Source organism: Monodelphis domestica, chromosome 2 (genome assembly GCF_027887165.1).
Source record: "Monodelphis domestica isolate mMonDom1 chromosome 2, mMonDom1.pri, whole genome shotgun sequence".
Classification (NCBI taxonomy): domain Eukaryota; kingdom Metazoa; phylum Chordata; class Mammalia; order Didelphimorphia; family Didelphidae; genus Monodelphis; species Monodelphis domestica.
In genome coordinates, this window is record NC_077228.1 from 241,857,747 (window position 1) to 241,884,032 (window position 26,286).

Sequence of the window (26,286 nt, forward strand, 5' to 3'; positions counted from 1 at the left end):
ATGTATATAGTTCAAAACTATATACATATAGTAAGTTTTGAACCCTTCTTTTAACTCACTTATTGCATTTGGCGAGTCAGTAGGGCAAACCTACAGAAATTAGCTTAGGCCAGAGTAAAACAGAGAGATCAGTGGGTTGGCAGTTGAACCAACTAGCAACATTCCATTGTCCTTTCCAGCACTTGGTTGATCTCCAGGATCCTGGGACACCGAACTCTGACTCTTGATAGATTCAGAAGGGGGTTTAAGTTTTAAATAGCCAAAGGCCAATAGCACATGTGGTAGGAAGACATTTTTTTTTTGTTCTGTTCTTTGATGTTTGTTATTACTAATCACAGTGGATAATAACAACACATATCCTGTGTTTTATAGCAATTTCATGTACACATTGTACATCATGTCAGATGACATGACAAATGTTATTTTGTATTTTTTATGGAATTGTTTCTTACATATCCTTTATGGGATTTTCACCTTGTTTCCCCTTTGTTGTTATATTGTTTTAGGATATGAATGGTTGGAACTAGTGATGTCTTTGACTATCAGAAATGTGTTAGCTTATGTACCACTGATGTGCTTATTTTTACTTGTTTTTTTTTTTACTGTCTGCATATAAATGCAGAGTGTTGTTTTTTGCTGTTGGTTATAAAATAAGGGTAATTGTTTTATGGATGACAAAAGATTCAGAAATGAATCAGATGATTATGGTAATGAAAAATAAGATAGAAATGATGGAACAATGTATGAAGGAGAAAATGATTTTGAATAATGGTGTTTTGAATGATTTTAAGGAGAATGCTATAGATAAGGAAAATAATAAAAGAAATATTAAGAAAATTTCTAGATTGGAAAGGGAGAATACTGACTGTAATAAAACCCAAGCATGTTGTTTCCTCTAAGGGATAACCTGTGGTTACACAAGATGCAGTATATAAGGTAAAAACTCATAAATTGTTTACTCCTGAGGATTTGGAAACAATCAGATGTAGAACCCTGTGCTTTTCCAATGAACCTAATAAAGCAATGAAGGAATTTCAGAGGACTAAAGAGGTCTTTTGACCTATGCTGATTTTTACTTATTAATGAAGGAATTATTAACCAAGAGAGAAAAGGACCAATTCATAGAGGGAACTAGAAATTATCCATCTTTAACCCCATGACCACAGGATTTTGAAGGTGTGGTTATGAATTCATCCTCTGATTATATGAAGATGAAACAATCTAGCAGGTCAATCATTGATGTAATGAAAAGGCATACCAAAGGCACTAATTCTTGGTCCAAATTTGAGAACATTAAGCAGAAACAAAATTAATAGCCAACTACTTTTTTAGAGAGAATAACAGATGCTGATGAAATAATTTTAGGCCTTAATGTGTTAGCCGACAACACAATTGCACACATCAAGAGACTATTTGTAAAAAATACATGTCCTAAGATAAAGTTATTTTTTAAAAATAATTGCCCAGATTGGGAAGAGATGGGCTTGGAAGAATTAAGGAGAAAAGCAATGTAATTATGCATAGATAATGCATAGATAATGATGATAGATATGAAGACAGGGATACAGTAATTGAGGATTTGAAAAAGAAATTAAGGGATGCTGAAAATAAAGCAAGGGACAGTGAAATAAAGGAAATAAAAGCAGCGGCAACACTTAGATCTGTGCAACCAAACAACCAGTACAAATCATGAGAAAGGGATCTGGACCTCCAAGATGTTTCTTATGTAATTGAGTAGGACATTTTGTTAGGGAATGTAGATTCAAAGGGCAATTTTCTAGGCAATTGAATTGGAATAATGGATATAACAGACAGTATAATAATAATTGTAATAACAATAATTATCAGAGAAGAAATACTAATAATTGTCCTAATGCTTGCTGTCAGGGAGCTCAAGCACCTGATTTGAACACTATGCAAGAGTGGGTAAAATCAGGAGTGAGACTCAAGTACAGCCAAGTAGTTAGTGGACATAAGGGTGATCAGAACAAATGGGCATGTTTATTATGAAGGTGTACCCGGAATTCTCAAGTATTTGAAAAATCAAAGGAAAATGGATTGGAATTAAATGGAATTGAATGTAATGGAGATAAGGTTAATAAATTTATAAATATTGTGATTGAAACAAAGGATAATGTAATTAGTGTTAATAATTGTGAGGAAAAAGAAAATTATACTGTAAAATTAGTTGGAAATTCTAATGATTGTGAAATAATGGAAAATAATGAAGAATGTAAATTGGATAACGATAATGTGATTGTAAATGAGAACAATGACACCAAGGTAGATATTAAAAAGACCAATGAGAATAGTGAAAAAGCTTATGATGGTGTTAAAGATGTGAAATCCTGGGAATATCATGCAATTCAATCAGATGTAAATTTGGATGGACAGGAAATGACTGAGCTTTGTACTGATGTTACTATGCTAGCACTGATGTTGGAAACTTTTCAACCACCAAATAGTTCAGAACCATATGTGTCTATAAGTATTAGAGACCAGATTTATGAACTTCTGGTTGACACTGGGGCCAGTAATCAGTTTTGCAAAGTTTTCCCAAGAATTATAGAGCTGTTGGTACAAGGGAAGTAATAGGTGCTATTGGTAAACCACAAAGAGTAGCAAAATTACAATTAAAAATTATTACTTTAGGTCCATTATCTGTGGAGCATGAATTTCTTTGTATGCCAGACTGTCCAATTAATCTTTTAGGTAGAGATTTATTATGCAAATTAAAGGCAATGATCCAATGTATTGATACTGGTGATATCTCATTACATCTACCAGAAGAATCTCTAACAGCTTTTCCATTGTTATTCTTAGATTCAGTCAGTACAGAGGGTGGCTTAGATTCAATCTATCTAATACCTGAGGATATCCCTGAAAATCTTTGGTCATAGTCTTCCACAGCTGTAGGTCTATTGAAATCAGCTACTCCAGGCAAGGTGAGGACTAAGGAAGGACCATTTCTTTATGTACCTTAATATATCTAGACTAAAGAAGCAATTGAGGCTATAAGGCCAATCACTGAACCCCTAATCCAACAAGGAATCATTGCTTCTCAGAATTTAATACTCCTATTCTTCCAATCAAAGTTAGATCAGAATGGCAAAGTTGTATATTGTTTTATACAGGATTTAAGAGCAGTCAATGATTATATAATCAAGACTCATCCTGTTGTACCAAGTTCAACTGTTATAATTTCTTCCATTCCAAGTCAGGAAAGATATTTCACTGTGGTAGATTTATGCTCAGTTTTTTCCTCAATTCCAATTCATGAGGATTCTCAAAAGATCTTTGCTTTTACCTGGGGAAAACTCAGTGGACATGGACTCATTTGCTCCAGGGTTTTACCAATTCTCCTAGCCAATTTTCACAAATTCTGAATAGAGATCTAAAAACTATAACATTCAAAGAAAGTAAATTGGTGCATTTTGTGTATGATATTCTTCTTGCATACCCAAATGCTAAGGTGTGTCTCAGAGATAGCAAGATTCTTTTGTTAGAATTATATAAGCATGGGCATAAAATATCTAAGGCAAAATTGCAATGGGTTTTGCCTCAAGTGCAATATCTTGGTTTTGTGTTATCAGAGGGTTCCAGAAGTATCACACAGAAAAGAATAGCAGATATCCAGAAACTGAGTGCTCCTAAGACCAAAAAGAAACTCAGAGTTGTTCTTGGAACGACTGGTTTCTGTAGACAATGGATACCTGGATATAGTGTATTAACAAAATGTCTAACAGATTTAACCAGGAATAGAGAACCAGAACCTCTGGAACTAAAACCAGGTCTTAAGTAAGCCTAAAGAAGACATTTTATCTGCTCCAGATTTGGGTATATATATAAAACTGACTATACAAAACCATTCCAACTATTTGTTAGTGAAACTACAGGTATTGCTTCTGGTGTACTGACACAGACTTTAGGACAAAGTTATCGTCCAATTGGATATTATAGTTGTCAGCTTGATCCAATAACTGAAGGTATTGTCTAAGGGGTGTAGCAGCTGCAGCTGTGTTAGTCCAGAAGTCAGCAGACTTAGTTTTGGAATGTCCATTGACTGTATATTTCTCACATCAAATAGAAGCACTAATGAGGAAACTTCCTACTCAAGCTTAATCAGATCAAGAATCTCTAAGTATGAAATTATTCTCCTGGTGTGTGAGAACATCCAGTTGAGGAGGTGTAGTGTATTAAATCCAGCTACACTTCTTCCTGATTTGCCAAAGAATGGTGAATCATTACATGAGGGTGTAGAAGTAGTAGATCTAGTGGATAAGCCTAGGATGGGTTTGAAAGACACTCCTATTGAAAATCCAGACTTGGTATTATTCACAGATGGTTCTTCATATTTGTGTGATGGAATTCGATGTACTGGTGCTACAGTGGTCACAGAACTTGAGACACTGTGGTATTGCTCATTACTTTGTGACCTTAGTGCTCAAGGAGCAGAGTTGTTGACATTGAAGCAAGCATGTCTTCTAGCTGATGGTAAAAGTGCTAATGTTTTTACAGACTCTCATTATGCATTTTCAGTATGTCATGCAACAGGGAAGATATGGAAACAACAAGGTTTTATTACTGCATTGGGAAAACCAAGTGCACATGCAGAAATAATAACTGGAAGCTGGAACCTATCCAAAAACTGAAACAGCTAGCAGTGATCCGTTGTAGAAGTCATACTTGTGGCAGAGATTCAGTTTCTAAAGGAAATCATAAAGCTGATATAAATGCTAAGTTTGCAGCCCAGAATGCTCCAGAGTATGTAATGAATTTCTCAACTTTTGAGTCTGGTGATTTAGAAAAAGTTTATGTAGGCTCAGAGATTTAGAAGTGGAAGGAGAAATTTGAAGCAAGGAAAGAACATGGAATATGGGTTGCAGACACTGGAAAACTGCTATTACCAAAAGATTTATATACCTATTTGTATCAAGCCATTCACAAGAAAGTTCATTTTGGTACTCAAGCTATAGTAAACTCTGTAAAAAGGCAATGGGCATCACCGGGAATAAGTACTGTTGCAAATGAGATCTGTACAAGTTGTTCTGTTTGCCAAAAATTCAAACAAGATACATTCAGAAAGAAAGGTTTGGGTGGTAGACTTTTGGCATATTGTCCATTCGAGAGTTTGCAAATTGATTACATCAGCATGCCAAAAGCTGGAAGATACAAGTTTTGTCTTGTAATTGTTGATAGATTAACAAAATAGTCTGAAGCTTTCCCATCTAATAATAATTCAGCTAGCTTTGCGGTGAAAGTGTTACTTAAGTAAATTGTTCCTAAGTTTGGTGTACCAGTTATCATAGATTCTGATAAAGGATCTCATTTTACACAAGATATCCTGAAAAGAGTCTATGAGAATCTAGGAATAACACCTAAATATCATGTTCTTTATCATCCACAAAGCTGAGGTCAAGTGGAGCATGTGAATAGGGAACTGAAGACTATGGTGGGAAAAATTTGTGCTGAAATTCATCTAAAATGGCCAGATAGTCTTCCCATAGCTTTGTTTTACCTATGTACAAGACCAAGAGCAGATTAACATATATTATCTTATGAAATGCTCTTTGGACATGCTCCACTGCAGGTAAAAAACTTGTAAGACTGTTTATACATCTCTCTTAGGTGGAGATTGTCAACTTGTTTCATATTTAAGTGGATTACAACAATGGCTTAGAGAATTGCATGATATGGGAGTATTGATTCAATCTGGTCCATTGGATTATTCTCTTCATAATTTTGAACCAGATGATATGGTGTATGTGAAAATTTTTGCAAAAACATTAGCAACACAAAAGAGTTGGGTAGGTCCTTATACAATTGTGTTAGTTTCACCATCTTCAGTGAAAGTATTAGGAAGATATTCATGGTATCATTGCTTACATATTAAATTAGCTCATGAAATTGATAATGGAAATGTAGAAATTGTTGGAGAAGAAAATGAAGAATTCATGGAAATCTGAGATTCATCAGTCAAATAGAGTCTGCAGTCAAAAAGATCAGTAAGGAGTGGACCATTCCAGTGGAAGAGGACATTCATATGGAAGAGGACATCCTGCAAACCAATATTTCACATAAAACTCTCAGGAGCTGGGGCACTGAACACACAGGCAGTTTCTGAGGGCACTCCTCTGGAATAGAAAGAGGCTACTGTTTTTCTCTAGCTCTAGGACTCTAGACTTGAATCTAGGAGAGTCAAGAGGGTTTCTGTTTGGTATTTCTGGAGTAGACCCAGAGAGCCAGTGATTCCCTCTTCTTTGGCTTTCTTTCTTCTTTTCCTTTCTTCTTGGCTTTTCTTGGCCTGTCCTTGCTGCTGTTAGTGCTGCTGCTGTAAAGTGGATTTCAACAGAGCTGTTACTGGGACTACTGTTGACTCAAAGAGGACTTCTGGTTGTGAGATTCTTTGCCCCTTGTCCTTGTTCCTACAAAACACCCTAGCCTTAATTACTACTATAAGAATTTAGTTTAGAATAATTATATAAGGTATAAGGGTTTTAATCTCTGTTTGGGGTTAGAAGTTAGGTATTCCCTAATTCCTTTTTTCCCTCCTCCCTTTATCTAAATAAACCTGTTATTTTTATATATAAATAGTGAGCTTTGAACCCTTCTTTTAACCTACTTATTACACTTTCACCTGTATGTGTTTGGAAAGGTGACTTCCCCAGTGACCTTTTGGGACCAAATATGCTTCTGATTTCTGTTCTCTATGTATTTGTTTAGTTCAATAGATGTAGCAGCCAAGGATGTCAAGCTCCCAGACATAAGTAGCTATGTAAAGTGTTTTTTTTAGGAAGAAAATTTGGGGTCTTTTTGGACATATTTTCATCAGAACCGACTATTCTTTACTCCCTAACCACTTGTAAAATTCACTGATGTGAGCTAACAATAAGCTCTCTGTCAAACTCCCAGCATAGCTGTAATTACATGATGCTTGTGATGGGATTACCCCTGCCCCTAACCTTGCCTTGAAATGATAATATTTTATTATCCAAGGGTTTCTCTCCATTAGATGAACTGCCTATTTCATGGTGGTCCTTCCTAATTTTCCTATAAGAAAAGGCAGCTACTATAGAGCTGTCCTTATAGGATAAAGCTGCATCTTAAATGTTAGTTCAATACATCAACCAAAGACATTCATGTCAGCAAAACTCATAAGACTGTGCTCTTCATAAATCCCAAAACATTTTCAAGCAGCTTTTACTCTTACTCTGTAGATCAATTTAATTAAAAAACAACAAACCTATGAAGACACTTGGAATATGAAGGCAAAAAGCAAAACAATTCCTTCCCATTGAGGAGCTAGGGTGATGTAACATGTACATGAGTAAGAAATAGAAGAACAAAGTAATTTGAAGAGAGAAAGAGAATGCTTATAACCATAGACCTGAAAAGGTTTATTTAGTAGGTTTCACCTAAGCTACACTGTGAAGAAAATCTTCCTAATGGCCTCAAGGTTGTGGCCAGTTGAATTACCCACTGACAACCATTAATGGTCTTTCCTATTCTTAGATGCCCCAGTTAAAACTATTTCCAAATTTTGCTAAGAGTTTGTCAATGCATTTCATCATATATTTTCAATGCTGTGGCATTTCTTTTATCCCAGTGTCAATAGAGGAAAAAACATTACTAGATTTGTAGTTGGGAAACTTCAATTTGAATCCTGTCCATATTTAGGTAATATTAAGCAACTTATGTTAGGTAGTACAGTGAATAGAATGTGAAAACTGAGTTTAACTCTAGACTTACACATTTTACTAGCTATGTGGCCCAAGGCAAGTCTCTTAACTTTTCTTTGCCTCAGTTTCCTTATCTGTAAAATGGAAATAATAGTGGAACCTACCTCCCTGGGTTGTGAGAATCAAATGAGGTATAATTTGTGAAGTGATCTGCAAATCTTAAAGCATTATATAACCTATATGACTTTCTTTCTGAGGCCAGCCTTTCTTAGTCTCAATTTCCTCATTCATAAAATGAGAATTAAATGAATCCTAAAGTTCTTTCTAATTCTTAAAATTCAATCATTCTATGAACTTAAATCTAAGTCTGACTCTCAGGTTGGTACTGATTCTGGTATACTTATATTTTCTAAGCTAATTTGGCCTTGAACTTGAATAAATGTCAAGTCTAAGAATGACAGGAATATGGGATAATGGAACACCAATGGTATAATAGAAGTTGGAAAAAATTTATATCAAAAAGAAAAATAAGGCCTATTTTATACTTTGTATTTAATAAGGTGCCTTCTACAGTGTGTATATGTGTGTTTCTTCCTGCCCAGTTTTGTGCCTTCAAATGAATGGGCAAAAAAGAAACCTTTCATGGGATTCTGACTTCTAGTCTGAGTTAATATAAAAATATTGATTGCATTGTTAAAACAGGGTCTTTACTCTTTATTTGGGGGATTCCTTCATCCAGTTTCAATCTTCTTTATATATTTTACAACAAGCAACCTAATGATTTTTGTTCAATTGTTTTTCAGTCATGTCCAACTCTGTGAAACCTATTTGGGGTTTTCTCAGCAAGTAGTTTGCTAGTTCCTTCTCTAGCTCATTTTACAGAAAAGGAAACTGAAGCAGACAGGGTTAAGGTTCCTAGGGTCAAACCACTGGTAAGTACCAGATTTGAATTCAGAAAGATGAGTCTTCCTGAGTCCAGGCCTGACACTTTATCCACTGCACCACTTAGCTGTGCAATCTAGTTATAGAGAATTTATTTTTATTAAAATAATAAAGACACAAGAGAAAAAAGTTTCATCTCTCTTATATGGGAGTACCACTTAATTTTATCCAGAAGTCTTCTCCTTCAGGTTATGGAAATGGAATAAAGGTATTAGTGATAAGATCCAGGTCCAAGTTCTGAGTCCTGTCCTGGGACAAGGAAAGCAAGAGAGAAATTTAAAATGGGGACCAAAGGTAGATCAGTTTCTTTGCTTTTTCATTCATCATGAATTTTTTGGAAGCTTCCTGCCTCAGCCACTCTAGTCCAGAGCCTTCTCTGCTCACTGTTCACCAATTGATTTCTCTTCATGACTGGGAAATCCTGGTTCCTTCTTTGGTTTCCAGGATGACCTGACTCAATTTCCCCTATGAAAAACCTATGGATCATCCAACTCCCACAGAGGGGAAGTGTGTCACAAAAACCTCCTAAAGTGTAAAACACAAGATTTTTAAAAAAAAATGGAGTGTATTTTGTTATTTAATATTTTAATAGGAAAAACATTATCAAGTATTGAACTTACATTGTGATTCACATTGTTTAGAACACCTTTTGTGAAACACTATATTGGTTTGTAGGATTATAGCTTTAGAGGCAGAAAGAACCTTGGAAATCCTCTAGTCAAACCCCACCATTATATAGATTGCAAAATTGAGGTGCAGCAAAGGGAAGCAATTTGCTCAAAGTCATGCACCTTGGGTCCTAGTCCAGCATCTATCCTTCTATACCTTTTTGTCTCATGTTCTGTGATTTGTGACTTGTGGAATGCCACTGAATCTTTATAATCCTTCCATTTTTCCTTTGTAAAATGTTAATAAACATACCTCATTTTCCTCCCTCAAGTTCCCATACAGGATTCTGCACATGCTGGGCATGCAGTTAATGCTTGTTGAATGGCAATAAAGGCACCGAATTGTAATTAAACGAGAGAGGCTCAAACAGCAGTCAGCAAATGATTTACTCTCCCCCTTTTCCATATCATCCTAATAGCATAGCTGGTGTGAAAGCAGTTTTCATCCTTGGGAATCATGCCAGCTTGAGTTCTGCTGAGTGAGGGAAATCTGAATCATGCAATTATACTAACAGCTGCATCCTTATGAAATCATTGGGATAACTAAGACAACAATCTCTGAAAAAGGCAAGGAAATTGCTGAGAAAAGAGAAGGCACACATTAAGTTCTATGGTGTAAGATAGAATATCTTACAAAAAATAAAGTTCAGAATTTTCTAGTGGGTAGACATTTCTTAGAAAAATGATGAACTTGCTTCCTGGATTCCTTTTTTCCCCTCTATACCTCTTTCCTCTATAACCCTCTGACCCTCTGCATGAAGATAAACCATGGGTTTTGGAAGTGAAAAAGGGGAGCAGGTCAGATCCTACAGTTTTAGGCAATTTTGGTGAGAGAATTATTGTTGGTCCTTCACTTTTTTAATTTTTAATTTTTAATTATTTGGCTGGTCCTTCACTTTTGAAGACCAGTGACATCACAGGATGCATGAATTGGATTTAAGTGAGGTAGAGTTGCACAAAGTTGTCAGCCTAACTCTCTCTTCTAGAGTCATTCTAGTCCAGTGGCAAGACAAAAGTCAGTATAACTGAAAATGGCCCAGCATGCAGTAGATGACTTTGGCATTTTTGATGTTTGAACAAGCTCTAAGGGCTCCACAGCATCTGTGTCAGTTGTCTTCATGGCTATTGGAACAAATTGTTCTCATCTGCCTTTTCTACCCTACCCAAGCATGATGGGAGAGTAACCCCTTCATGGATGACTAAGTGTAGTCAAGCCTTCAGAGGCTAAAATTGGAAGACAGATGGAAGGCTTCCTTTTAAGACAGAATAATGCCTTCAGCAGAGATACTCAAAGAAAAGATTAAGCCAGAGAGCACTAACTAGTTGGGAGTATCCAGCTTAGAGTAGAGCTCATTCTTTTCATAAGAAAGAGATTGTACAAGAGACAAGGACTCTAGATATAACCAAAATCTAGAAGCAGAGGAATGCTCCAAAACCTGCCTGTAGTCAGTAGAGATTACATACCAGGGGGAGACAACCCATATGGCAGAACAGGTCCTGGCAGAGACAATGAATCTGGCAGAGGAATGTTCAGTAGAGGCAATGCATCCAGCAAAGCAGTATCTAATGAAATATATGTGTAAACTACTTGCCTGGCAGAGATCAGCACAGAGCATGCCTGGAGGGAGTATGGGAAAATACTCCAGAAGATATTACTGCCTTGCAACAATGGAAGAATAAATTGTTACTCCACTTGTATTGCCCTGATCACATTTGTGTCCTTCTATAAAGTGACCCTGCCTGCCCAGAGATTGCAAGAGACAGGTCCCTCTGTGCATCTTTTTTGTCTCCCTGGGATTCCCTAGTATGGGTAATTATGCTCTGCAGGGGGCAGAACCCACCCCAATGTTCCCAGTTTTAGCACTGTGAGTGATAATCTCTAAATGCTTGACAAAAAGGACACTCACAAAAGGACAAAAAACACTCACAGTGTTTTCCAGGAGCCAAAATAAAGTCCAGGGAGGAATTGTCCTCCCTAAATTTAATTAAAATGGGTCTGCATTTTTAGAAGGAAATCTAAGGGCTAAAGTCACTTGCTTGGGTTCTTATGGCTATTTATAGTTCTTAGTTTCACTAAAAGGCCTTTCAGTGTAATTATAGTGTCTGCTCTGATATTCATGACTTAAGGGGGGGATTTAAAAAAAAGATGCTATTTCATGAAATGATTTTGATTTGAACTTATTGTTGAGTCACTTTAATTGTGTCTGACTCTTCATGACCCCATTTGAACTCTTTTTTGGCAAAGATACTGAAATTGTTTGCTATTTCCTTTTCTAGCTTATTTTATAGATGAGGAACTGAAGTAAACAAGGCCAAGTGACTTGCCCAAGGTCACACAGCTAAAAAGTATGTGAGGCCAGTTTGAACTCAGGAAGATGAGTGTTCTTAACTCCAGATCTGGCACTGTGCTACCTAGATTACCTTGTTTTGAACTAGTTTTGCCTTTTGACATTCCTGGGTACTGATGAGAGAGAAGTACCTTTAATGTATGAGTTAATTTTGTTTGGGAGATCCAATCTGCTAGTAGGGACAGGAGGTTTCTTGAGATGCTGTATCCTTATCAACTTAATGCATGGAGAGAATCTGATTCTTATTAATTATTCTCAATTTTACATAATATTTTACCTGTTTTAAGCTTCACAATAGCCCTTAAGGATATCATGTACTATTACCTTCATTTTACTGATGCTCAGAGAAATTAAGTTATTTTCTTAGAATTTAATATTAAATGCCAAGATTGGGACCTGACCCTGGATCTTTTGACTCTAAACACAGAGCTCTATGCACAAAAACAGGCCTCTATTCATAATTTATTAGGGACAGTAAGGTGGTTCAGTGGATAGATCCCTGGGCTTGGAATCAGGAAGATTCATCTTTATGAGTTCAAATTTAACTGTGAACTTGGCAAATCACTTAATCCTATTTGTATCAGTTCCTCATGTGTAAAATGAACTGGAGAAGGAAATGGCAAACCATTCTAGTACCTTTGCCAAGAAAGTCCCCAAATGGGGTCATGTAAAGTTGACTGAAACTACTCAATAACACTTCTGGGATACAGATGTTAGCTAAATGCCCATGAATTCTGGAAAGGTCAAGGGTAGATTTTTAGGGAACAGGATCAAGTAGAGGGACAGTGAGTACTGGTTGGCTCCTATTTGTTCTTGTCTGTACAGAATATAAAATCAGAGTTGGAAGAAACTTTAGAGTAATCTACTAATTTTACTAGTCACATGAGGCCCAGAGATTATCCCTCTAGTTAATGGTAGAGTCAAAACCTGAAACCAAGTCAGTGGACTTCCCAATCCAAAGCTCTTTTTACCATACCATAATGATCTTCTCTTCCCAACTCAGAAGAACATGATCATCTAATGTTATTATTGTTTGACCTTTATTTTTGAAGAGAATCATCTAAAATCTTATGGCTATTGACCTACTGGTAGTAAGGAGAATTTTCAAGTGGTCTAAGGCTATGGATATACAGAAAGAGAGAGAGAGAGAGAGAGAGAGAGAGAGAGAGAGAGAGAGAGAGAGAGAGAGAGAGAGAGAGAGAGAGAGAGAGAGAGAGAAGCTGTGTAGCAGAATAGCTAGAATGCTGGATTAGATTAGATCTAGGAAGACCTGGATTCAAATTCCTCATTTTTATACTTACTAGATGTATGACCTTGGGTAAATTACTTAACCTCTGTGATTCTCATGCCATGACCACTAAGGTCTCTTTTAGCTCTAAATCTATAATTATATGATCCTTTACATTTGCTTGTTTTTTTTTGTTTTGTTTTTTTTGTTTGTTTGTTATTTTTTACTGTTGGTATAAGACAGCTGGCTAAAATTAGAGGCATATAGTAAAACATGGTTAGACTCATGTACCCTTCTAGGGACAGCTTTGGACCTTGACATCCTTAATAGATATGAATGCAGGGAAGATTTCCAACTCCTTCCAAACACCCCCTTTTTCACCCCTGGCCATGTCTTACATAACTTTTCCCAATATACATATATATATATATACATACATATATAGAATTACAGAATTTGGGACTTGGAAGGGACTTCAGGGGCCATTTAGACTATTTTATAAACAAAGGAATCTGCACTATTATTTATCCAATCAGTACATATTCAGCTTCTACTTAGAGGTGTAGCAAAGAAAGGTGACACCCCACTTCTAAGGGAAACCAATTACATTTTTGTCCTGCTCTAATTTTTAATAATTTTCCCCCAACATCAAGCCTCTTTGTAACTTTGCACTTTCTTAATTCTGCCCTCTAGCAACTAATCTCTCTTCCACGTGACAGCAATCATGTCCTTCCTGAGGTCTTTTCTCCAGCTTAAACTTGTTTAATTCACTCAACCAATCCTAATATTACATGGGATTGATAATACTGATTATAGATTTGATATTATTATCATTATTAATTGGACTATATGGTAAAGTTGTAATTGTTGATTTAATAGTAAAAGATAGTCCCAGTTATTAGTTGCTTGAATAGCTGAGGATGACACACATAATTTGTAGCAGTAGTAAAATAATAATTTATAATCATATAGATTTTCTTGCACGATGACTTATCTATACCAGTAAGTTTTCTCCCTGTTTTTGTAATTAACTTAGCCAATGGAGAGACTTGCTTTTAAGATGGCGATGCAAAAAGCTGTAGTGACCATAGATAATTGGCAAATTCTCCACTGAGGACACAGACATTTCACTATCATCACCCTGAATCTCCCCTAAAAATGAGATGTCAGTCCCAAACTCAGAACCCCTTTTTATTGGAGAGGGCAATAAACAAGTTTGTAAGTTTCTCAATTTTCTCTATAAAGACCTGCCACATCATGGTCTCAGATGATGCTGGATATGTCTGCAGGCCATTGACTTGTGTGATTTGCTTGCTGTCATATTAAAGTCAATTTGCTCAGAGGATTTGTTCTCAGATTTTTTTCTTTGCAAACTTACAGCTCTTCACCATTCTGGTTGACTTCCTCTAGATAATCTTCAGGTTATGCTTTTTTTTCCTTTTCTTTTTAAAACCTTTCTTAATATAGTTGCATCCCAAACTGAATACATAACTCCACAAGAAGTCTTCTTTCATTTCTTTACCAGACCATTACTCCTTATACTGGTTACACTTTCCTCCCTTCTCTATTTCAATTCCTTGGTGAACAAATCCACACTACTCTTGAACCTCTTACTCTCTTGTCCTATTGTGGACTACAAGCCCCAATCCTGAATTATTCCTGAAATCTACCTTCTTTGCTCTTGTTCATGTGCATAACACTGGAGGAAATGATAAAACCATGCTGACTCAGTAAATATATTTATCTGATTTCTAAGGGGTCCTCACTACATCAAGGCAATCCTACTACTCCTAATCTCCCTCCATTATTAATTCCCTGTCACACTCATGACAGACTCTCTCTTGCTTACCACTCAGATACAATCAGTTGTCAAATTATGTGATTTATTTCTTTCTCTATTTCTTTACACTCACATAGCCACCATCCTAATTCAGGCTCTTATCATCTCTCACCCAGACTATTGCAATAACCTTTTACTTGATCTCCCAGTCACAAGTTAATCCAACTCCAAACCATCTTTCCCTTGGAATTACTAAGTGAGGTGGTACTGTGGATAGAATGCGAGGCCTAGAGTCAAGAAGATCTGAGTTCAAATCCAGCCTCAGACACCAGCCACATGAGCTTGGGCAAGATACTTATCCCTGTTTGCTTCATATTTCTCATCTGTAAAATGAACTGCAGAAGGATATGGCAAACTGCTTTAATATCTTTCCCAGGAAAACCACAAATGGAGTCATGAAGAGTTGGACATGACTAAAATGACTGAACAAGTGATTCTTCTAAAGCGAAGGTTTTCCATTGGTTCTCTATTACCTCCAAGGTTATATATAAGGTTCTTTTTACAGCCTGACCCCTTTTCCCCTTCCCAACTTCTTACACTCTATTCACCTTTACTCACTCTGTGATTCATTCATACTGGCCTACTTGCTGTTCCTTGTACATGACTCTCCATTTCCTGTCTCCATGACCATTTACTGGGGTTCCTATGCCTCTAACCTCTAACTCATAGCATCTCTGGTTATATTTAAGACTAAATTCAAGAATTGCTTCCTTGGGAGGCCTTTCCTGGAATCTCCATTGTGTGTTTTTTTCCCCCAAGTTTTGGAAAATATTATTTAGTTAATTTAGAATATTTTTCCATGGTTAGAATATTCATGTTTTTTCTCTCCCCTCCCCCAGCATCCCTCCAGTAGCTGACACATAATTCCACTGGGTTTTACATGTCATTGTCATTTACATGTCATTTATAGGTCATTGATCAAGACCTATTTCCATAGTATTGATATTTGCACTAGGGTGATCATTTAGAGTCTACAACCTCAATCACATCCCCATCAATCCACGTGATCAAGTAGTTGTTTTTCTTCTATGTTTCTATTCCCACAGTTCTTCCTCTGAAAGTGGATAGTGTTCTTTCTCATAAGTCTCTCAAAATTGTCCTGGATCATTGCATTGCTGCTAGTAGAGAAGTCCATTATATTTGATTGTACCACAGTGTATCAGTCTCTGTGTATAATGTTCTAATGGTTCTGCTCCTTTCACTTTGCATCCATTCTTGGAGGTCATTCCAGTTCACATGGAATTCCTCTAGTTCATTATTCCTTTGAGCACAATAGTATTCCATTACCAACAGATACAACAATTTATTCAGTGATTCCCCAATTTTTGCCAACACAAAGAGCATGGCTATGAATATTTTGGTACAAGTATTTTTCCTTATTGCTGGACTCTCCATTGTTGTTGATGTAATTTCCTTGGGTTGTCTTCCATTTAATTTATATTTATTTTATATTCTGATTTACATGTGTTATGTTCTCCTTTACAATGTAGACTTCTTAAAATAGGAACTGTTTTTGCTTTTTTAAAATATGCTCAGCATCTGGTACATGATAAGCTTTTATATATATATATATATATATATATATATATATATACATATATGGCTTTGTTAACTGATTGATTCATGAAGGCATACTATGATAGAATTAATTCTCCTTATTGCTAGAAATTATAGCTTTTTTATGCAGTTGAATGTGTAGTTAATTTTTTTGGCTGCCATGTTTTACTCCTGACTCATATGGAACTTAATGTTTACTCTATTGCAATAATTCTAATTATTCCAAAAGCAATTTCTGTCTAATTGTGCTTCTTCCATCTAATATTGTGAAACTGACTTTTTATACCAAAATCTAATTGTTTATATTTATCCCGATTGGATTTAATCTTATGGCTCAATGTTCTATACTGTCTAGATCCTTTTGGATTCTGACTTGGTTATCTAAAATGTTAGCTAATGCTTGCTTAATATTAATTTTTTTTGATATGAAGGAGAGATGAGAGCCTAGAGACTTGCACATATATGGTAGTCCTAGGACAATAAACTTAGCATTTTGTCTGGAGTCAGGAAGACCTGAATTCCAATATCACTCACTAGCTGTGTAACCCCAGGAGAGTCACCTAAACCTCTATTTTCCTCATTTATAAAAAGAGATTAATAATAATAATAGGACCTACCTGAAGATCAAAGGAGATAATAAATATTAAGCACTTAGCACAATGCCTTACATAGTAAGCTCTATGTAAATATTAGCTATTATTGTTATTATTAAGCTTAATTATGATAGTTAGCATTTAGTAATTTACAAATATTATCTTATTTATCCCCCAAAATAACCCAGGAAATGTTACTAAACCCATTTTATAGGTGAGAAAATTGAGATTGAGAGAGGCTAAGTGATTTGTTCAGGGTCATGTACTTATGGTAAATGTCTCATCCAGAACTGAACTCATGTCTTACTAACTCCAGGAACAACATTCATTCACTGGGCCCACAAAGCTTCTCATATATTTAATACTATACATAATATTACATGTAGGTGATGGAATACTATTGTGCTGAAAGGAATGATGAACTGGAGGATTTCTCTGTGAACTGGAGAGACCTCCAGGAACTGATGCAGAGTGAAAGGAGCAGAACCAGAAGAACCTTATACACAGACAGATACACTGTGGCAAAATCAAATATAACAGAGCTTTCTACTAGCAGCAATGCAATGACCCAGGACAATTCTGAGGGAGTTATGGGAAAGAACACTATCCACATCCAGAGAAAGAACTGTGGGAGCAGAAATGCAGAAGAAAACATATGATAGATCATGTGGTGTGAGGGGATACGATTAGGATTTTGGCATTAAAGGATCACTCTATTGCAAATATGAATAATATGGAAGTAGGTTTTGAATATGTATAAGCCAATAGAATTGCTTGTCAGCTCTAAGATGAGGGAGGGAAAAATCATGAATCATGTAACCATGGAAAAATATTCTAAATAAGTAAATAAATTTAAACTTTAAAAAATAATCTTACATGTAATAGTAAGCATTTATATAGTATATGTAGTTTAGAAGTACTTATCATTACTTCCTCAAATCCTTATAAATATCTTGTGAAGTAGGCATATTCATTTTATAAGTGTAGAAACTGAGATTCAGAGAGTTTAGATTGCCCAATATAAAAATTAATTGGCAGACCCAAACTTGAACCCAGTTCTTCTAACTAGGCCTACTTCTATTATTCCACATTGATTCTTGGGGCATTTGTATTTTTCATTTAAAAATTAATTTTGGCTCTCAGCTACTCTCTTGGCACAGTCAGTGTGTGTGGTCTCACCCAGATGTTTTTTTAATTTAGATTTTCATTCCTCAGATCTTTACAGAGGAGACCCTGCTGTCAAAATTGTGCTTGAGAAATGTATTTATTCTAGGGCATCCACTTCTACCTTATTAAGTTCTTTCTAATTAAAACTAGAAGCCTGTCATCCTTCCTTTTAGTATATGTAAGAAATACCATATGGTAAAAAAGTATATCAGTCAAATTACATATCCAGGATCCATAGTCTCTTAGAAACGTGATAAAGTTTATAAATAAATAGATAAAGTTGATAAGGAACAGGTAGGTGGCTCAGTGGACAGAATGACAAGCCTGAAGTTAGAAGGACTTAGGTTCAAATCTGCCCTCAGATACTTCCTAGCTATCTGACCCCAGGAGTCATTTAACCCTAATTGCCTAGCCTTTGGTGTTCTTCTGTTTTAGAATCGACACCAAGACAGAAGGTAACAGTTTTAAAAAAAGCTGAAAAGCATAGGAAATTTTGAAAGCAAAATTCTAGAGTGATCAAATTAACATTGTTTTTAGGACTGAGACAGGTAAAGTAATCTTTTAAGATTTCATTTTGGCATGAAGATCGCTGTGGGTTCTTCCAAGCTATTTTAGCAGGAAAAAAAAAGCTCCAGTAGACACTACAAAGCTGGAAAAGTTTTCAACCAGAACTTCAGAGATGGACCAACCAACCTGTGGATGTTTTCAGCCACAGCAGCTTCCCAAAATTGCACATTAGTGGTAATGATAGAGGTCCATTTCCATAGAGATATTCTAGACATGCTTTGAGAAATGTTAGCATTATTGTAATGAATGTGTGACCTCAGTGAATGGATTCTATTGAAGGGGGCTAATACCATGCCAGTGTGAATTTTGATCTGCTTCTCGCAATAGGTTTCACATTATTCTATAACTACACTTTGCTCACAGTGCTGTATAAATCCTCTAAGAAGTGGTACAGACAGGCATACCTGGTTCTACTTTAAAAAGCTTATGCTGTTTCTCAGCTTTCCCTCTTCCCTCCCAATGCCAGAGGGTAGAATGGAGAACAAGTGAGAGTTGTTGACTTACCCTTGCCTAGCCCTGAGATGGCATCAGTGATCACAACCACTTTGTTCTGGACTGCCGACTTTGACCACAGCCTGGAAACTTCTTGGTAGATGAAGAGGATTCCACTGATTGCCAGAAGGAGCAGAGGCAGCATGAGCACAGCCATGATTCCCATCTTGCTCTTCAGGGTTAGTGTTGGATAAGAAGAAAGTACAATTAAAGTTTTAAAAAGAGACATAATTTATCCTACAAAAATGCTGTAGGACCAAATCCAGCAGTACATGCTAGAAGTGACCCTGCCTGCCCAGAGATTGCAAGAGGCAGGTCCCTCTGTGCATCTTTTTTGTCTCCCTGGGATTCCCTAGTATGGGTAATTATGCTCTGCAGGGGGCAGAACCCACCCCAATGTTCCCAGTTTTATCACTGTGAGTGATAATCTCTAAATGCTTGACAAAAAGGAAATTACTCACAGTGTTTTCCAGGAGCCAAAATAAAGTCCAGGGAGGAATTGCCCTCCCTAAATTTAATTAAAATGGGTCTGCATTTTTAGAAGGAAATCTGAGGGCTAAAGCCACTTGCTTGGGTTCTTATGGCTATTTATAGTTCTTAGTTTCACTAAAAGGCTTTTCAGTGTAATTATAGTGTCTGCTCTGATATTCAGGGACACATGCCTGCTATATCTGGTTTCAGAAAGTTTGCCAGTCCTTTTAAAGCTCTCTTCTTGCCTGGCTGTTAGAAATTTCCTGTGAAGGTTCAGTTTGAGAATTAGGGATCAGGATTTTGGATTTGGTGTCCAAACATGCTTTATCCTACTTTCTATAAAATGGCTAAACCATTGTGTATTGAAGGGAAGTTGACAAAATGAGATCTGACTAAAGGAAATGGAGGTGTTCTATCTGGAGAAGAGAAGATAGGGAAAATGTGAAAAGATATGTCTTCAGATAAGATTGAAGGACTGACATGTAGTAAAAGAATTCAGTGTATGCTAGGTCATAGTCATACTCGATCACCGAGAGACTACCACCATGTATGCTAGGTAGCTCAAGAAGAGAAAAGGAATGAATGGAAGGAAGTATAAAAGGATGTAGATTTAACCAGGCAACAACTAGTATTTATTAAGCATATACTATGTGTCAGGCATTGTGCTAAGCACAACAGTGAGAGGTGAATGAGGACTGAAAAAAGACCATGAAATTTAACATTTAGGAGGTACCACAGTAGGTAGGGTGCTGAACTTGGAGTTAAGAAGACCTGATGCTGCCTCAGTTATCTATGAGTTGTGTGACCATGGAAAATTGACTTAACCTCTCAGACTCACTTTCTTCATCTGTAAAATGAGGATAATAATAGAAGTTACTTCACAGGATTTTTGTGAGGATAAATTGAGATAACATGTAAAGTGCTTTTAAACCTTAAAGTAAATGCTAACTATATTAGCAATTATATAAATAACTCTTTTATGTAGCAATGACTAGACTTATTCTCCCAGATCAAGGATGATCATGTCTCAGGTACTCATGGGGCCGGGTTTTCTGTGAGTGGCAAGAGAATATTTTTCCTTAATGCTATATTTTAGCAAAGACTATATTTTATTGTTTTTCCCTCTCTCTGTTAATCACTAGCGATTAGTATCCCACTTCTACTTAATCAATGAATATTAATTAGATTTTACAGAAATATTTACTTTGAAGATATAGCAGGAATAGAATATTATCATCAGTGAATTTAAGACTTCATCAAACTTTGAGATAAAGAAGAGATAATGACAACCTCAAAAAAAATAATCAAATTTTCTTTGCCCAAAAAACCAGGGTATTATCCTTCAGTCCAATGTTCCACATGAAGGAAATTCTTTCTGCCTATTAATTCAGAGACAAAATGCTTAATTTTACTAAAAATACTCACAAGTTGAACAGTTTACCACTATTGTACTGTTTTGAATTCAAGGAAATTTAATGAGTCTTGATGATTTTCAAGGTTACCCACTGAATGGCTTGTCATATCCTAAATGGTTTCTCCTTGTATCCATAATAGGTATTCATTTATTAACCGGGGAAAAATGAAAAGGTCCTCCTACAAAGTAAGAAATCTCTCATAACATCCTTCCTTCCAGGGAGTACTAGTTTTGCTTATGGCCTAGATAGCCTTTATTCCAACTGGAAAGAAGATATTAGGTTGCATGTTAATTGCTTTACATATTTATATATAAATATGTTTATTTATATATTAATTTCTCCTCCTCCTTCTCCTTTTCTTCCTCCTCTCTTCCTCCTCCTTCTTCTACCTCTTCTTCCTCTGCCTCTTCTCCTTCTACTCCTCCTCCTCCTTCTCCTTCTGACTACAGGCCTAGTTTTCTATCCACTGTGCTACCTGGCTGCCCCATATATGGCTCTCCTTGAAAGTTTTCCATCATTCTTATTAAAAATGACATTTTGGGGCAGCTGGGTAGCTCAGGGGATTGAGAGCCAGGCACAGAGATGGGAGGTCCTAGGTTAAAATCTGATCTCAGACACTTCCCAGCTGTGTGACCCTGGGCAAGTCACTTGACTCCCATTGCCTAGCCCTTACCACTCTTCTACCTTGAAGCCAACACAGTATTGACTCCAAGAAAGAAGGTAAGGGTTTAAAAAAAAATGACATTTTGAGATATGAAGATTCATTGTTGTGGTTCAGGCATTTTGGTTATAGGAACTGCCAGTAGTTCCTATATAATGAACCCATGGGTGGTGACCTGAGAAGGAGAATGGAGACTGTAGGAATATGGTTGAAAAGATTAAAGATAGAGGGAGAAACACCGGAATAAAGACTCAGAGACCACAAGTTAAAACACGTGGGGAGTTGCAAGCTCCGTTAATATCTCTCTAGAAGAAGAAAACAAGCAGAGAAATTAGAAGTAGGAGAAACCTACTTCTATGTATGTGGGGAGCTGATATCTCCAGGATATCGCCCATGGACCAGATGGCCAAAAGATTAATGGGAGATATGTGGGGCAACTGTGTTGCGTGAATCAGTCAGACATGATGAGCATTATAGGCAAGACCTAAGAGGCAAGAGAGAGAGCAAAGGCAAGGGAGGCAAGGCAAGAGATATAAGAGGGAGGCTCGCACATGTTCCCCAACTTTTATTGGAGATTTTAGGAATGTGAAGTGGGAGGTGAATGAATATGTGACATGACATAGGTTTTAACATTGGTTGATTTGATAATCACGAAATCAAAGAGGAGGAGATTAATACAACATGCGCTTTGTAAAGGAATGTGGTCGGACAAGGCACGAGCTAGGACACTGTGGCTGGCAACGCATTGCCCCATCCAGGAATTCGCCTGTCCTTTGAACTTGTCCTTTGGATTGTCGCTTTCCATACAATGATCATTAAGTGATCTGACCATGAGTCTGGTAAATGAATATATCAATCATACTTCCAAGGTGCTAACATGCCTGATATGATACATTGGTCATGTCTGACTCTTTGTGATCCCATTTGGGAATTTCATGACAGAGATACCAGAATTATTTTCGATTTCTTTTTTCAGTTCATTTTACAGATGATGAAATGGAGACAAATGGGGTTAAGTGACTTACCCAGGGTCACAATTGAACTCAGGAAGATGAATCTTCCTCACTCCAGGTCCAACACTTTATCCATTGATTCACCTACCTGCTCTAGGGAAATACTTACCTGTCCCAATATTTCATTAAGTTTCATGTAAATGAAAAGGAATTCTGTAGCTTGCTTCCTCCTATAGCTAGATCAAGATTCTGTGTGAATATTATATTTACCAGTGTAATGATGGGGATGTATGACAAAAGAACCATTGGGGGAAATTGGAATGTAAGAATGACAGTTGGAAACTGAACAAGGACTTCTGGGAAATTCCCCTGAGGAGCAGGGTCTTAGGTGCTGAGATGCAGAAGGAAGGAGCTGTATCTCTGGGCCATTTCAAGACACCTGTGGAGATTTCTGTCACTGATACAAATCCTAACTTCAAGGATTCCTGTTTAAAATATTGCTCGTTCCTGTCAAGAAACCCAATTTCTTCAAAGACTTTCATTCCATGAACTATTGAGATACTATACTCAAATCGGTGAGCAGTGCTCTCCTCTTTTCATACCTCTCCCGTGACTATGAGAAAACCTTGTACTTCAGTAATTAGTTTTATTTAGAAAGAGATTTAGGGTGACCCAGAACCTCTCTAACCTTTACCCTTTGCCCCCATCAACAATTAAATCAAAGAGCCAGGGAATTCAATCTCATTTGTTTATATCTAGAAAGTCCATTGGCAGACTACATCTTGTTGCCTGTCTTTCAAGAAGACACAAAGGGGAGGCTTGTGAGCGCCCCAAACCAGTGCATATCTGGATTGAGGTCCCACATACATTTCCTTGTAGAGAAGACTTCCCCGCTGCCCTTGAGGGCAGGCATGACCACCCTGGGGTAAGCCTTCACCAAGGGGAGATCGCCATTTTGTCTCCCATAAGTAATTCAGGGACTCTGGGAGGGAGTAGTGAGGGAAGTCATTTTCATTAATCCTATATTCACTGCCTTTAACCCTCATTTCTCCATCTAAGGAGTGTGAGTCCCCCCAAAATTACACCAGTAAATTTAAACCAATCCACAAAAAGCCAGCATATTTCAGGGCATTTATTTATATTCATGTATTTCCTTATTATCATCAATTGATCTAGGTCATTAAAGTTCTATTAGAGTTTTTTGGTCCAAGAAAGAAACCACTTTAAATAATTATTCAATACAAAAGCCTACCTATTAATTTAGAAAGAAAAATTTTAATTTTATTAAAAACACCCCAAATTGGAAGTGTTTAGGTCTATTGCATAGAATTCAATGAAAAGCAATAAGTTTTAATGAAATGCAACCTTACCCTTAAGACTTTTTTTTTTAATCTTAAAGATTTCCCCTTATATCTCCAAGAGATATTAAGTTGTTAATCACAGCAAACTGAAAAGGTCCTTCCACAAAATAAGAAGTATTTCATACCTTGCTTCCTTCTGACATTATTCTTTTTTTTTAGGGCTTACCTGTTCCAATTAGAATGAACACATTGAGTTTCAAGTCATTTACTTTAGCACAACATGAATGCATTCATCTTTTCCAAAACTGTGTTCCTCACTATAAACAGATAGTTTGGGGATGGTCTATTGGGTACAGGATCAAGAATACTCACATTTAATGTCTTTCCTTTCCATGTAAAGACCTCAGCCTTTAAACTAAATGAAGTCACAAGAAATATGTACTAAGCCATGAGAATTATGTCAAAAGTCCCTTTGTCAATCAATATTTGAAGGCACTAAAACTGTTTTTTGATTTTAGTAGACTAGATACAGATATTCATTAAAGCTTTTCAACATTCTCTTTAAATGCTGCTTTGTGAATATATAGGGGGAAAAAAGACTCACCTGCCTCGATATTACTTTATAATTACTATGAAAGTGAAAAAGAACTCTGTATCTTGCTTTTCCCTAAAGCTAGGTCAAAGCTTTATGTGGATATTACGTTTTCCAGTAAATGAAATCTTTCCACAGAGAGACAAGAAATAGATGATCATGGCATTTATTTTCTTTTTTATATCCTTCTATTATCATCAATGAATCTAAGTTCATTAAGGTCCATTAAGGCTTCCTTGACACAAGAAAAAGATCTTCAGTAATGTTCTACACAAAGGAAATTCATCCTGCCTATTAATAGAAAGCATAGATGGACTTATGGAGATGGAAGATCCACAGTCAAAGGAAGATATTCTTGTTGGAGCAATTATGGGAGAGGTAGGCAGTTTTATTTCTACTCATTCCAACCCCCTGGGAAGTCTGGAAATGTATTTTTGGGATGGGCTTTCTTGGGCTAACTCAGACCTCACTTCAAGGGCTGAAATTTGAACCCTTGTCTCCTAAATACAAATTCATATTCTACTGTACAATTACATATTCTAATACAATTATTATATCTGGAGTCTACTTAAAGTGGTATACTGGCTTTCAAGTTGCTTCCTTTCCTCTCTATTTGTCTTTGAAGAGAAGAGACATATGCATGGGATATGGAAAACAAGTTTTATCACTAAGCAATTAGGGAGAGCTCATCTCTCATAAAAGTGATGTGGTTAGGGAAGTTTTTCCTTCCAAAAAGATAGAAGGTTTCTGGAGGTCTTTTCTGGCATTCATGACAATTCAGACTAATAGATGACCTGAAATGGCAGCATGGGGAAGGTGATCTGCAAGAGTTACATAGAAGATGCAAAATATCTGTGTGGACAACAATGGTAGATAACAGATGCTGGCTTTCAAGCAGTATTTCACCTTTTCTCACCTATTCTCAATCCCTCACTCTGGCTGCAGCGAGTCTTTTGGAAAAATCTATTTCTAAAACTACTCAATGAAGAGACACTGTACTCATTTAGGAAGATGTGTTGTGATTCTCATTACTTTAATATTTTAATTCCCTGATTAAATATTTACTTCATCAATTCTGTTCCTTGCTTTGTTAGTATATTGATGACCTCAATATCTAGCCTTAAATTAACTTGAGAAAATCCTACTTTTGAATTGGATGGGGAAAGTGAGCCAAGGTAGATGAATTATCATTAAAAGTTTCCATAATTACATACATAATAAAGTCTGTAAGTGTCTAGTGGCAATGGGACCAATGGACAGTAGGATCAATGCTATTACTCAAATTCAACCCAGTTCTTCTCAAAATAAAGGCTAAAGTCCCTTGTGAAACTAGCATCCTATGAGTCTGAGCAAATTTAGAATGATTGAGCAGCTATTGCTGAATTTGTAATTTGATTTCAAAGAAAAGTTCAAATTTTTAGATTGAGCATATTCTGCGATAAGAAAAAAAATCTAATCTGACTAATTGAAGTACAGAAGTATCCTTGTCCCTTTTAGCCCATTGTATGCCAGTAGAGATGCTGGGGGCCATCAGTCCACGATGCCTTGACAGAGTCATGCATGGTAGCTGGGGAGACCACAGAGTGGTCCTTGGCGAGATGTGATTGCCCACTCTATCCCCCTTGCATGACCCCTTTCATCAATGCCCCTTACCTATGAATTGACATGATTATTATTCCCCATACTCTCAAAAGAAATAATGCAAGAGCAAAACACATGTACCCTTATTCCCCAAAACATCACCAAAAAATCAGACCCTCAAACCCAATCCCAAAAGACTACCATGTGTTAACTTTTACTTTGGTACATAAT

General features: G+C 36.6%; 1 protein-coding gene across 2 annotated transcripts in view; it reads right to left on the bottom strand.

Annotated features, from left to right (window-relative positions):
• The window catches only part of DHRS7C (dehydrogenase/reductase 7C), a 76,243-nt gene extending 53,474 nt beyond the window's left edge, over positions 1-22,769 (bottom strand). The window contains exons 1-2 of one of the 2 annotated variants that reach the window (XM_007482978.3): positions 22,751-22,769; positions 19,094-19,253 (exon numbers count right to left, since the gene is read on the bottom strand). In XM_007482978.3, the coding sequence (XP_007483040.2) occupies positions 19,094-19,247 (154 nt within the window). In that variant the 5' untranslated portion in view covers positions 19,248-19,253; positions 22,751-22,769. Of the gene's footprint in view, positions 1-19,093; positions 19,254-19,542; positions 19,695-22,750 lie in introns of those variants that run through there. The other variant, XM_007482979.3, reaches the window with a different exon arrangement.
• Positions 22,770-26,286: the final 3,517 nt, after the last annotated feature.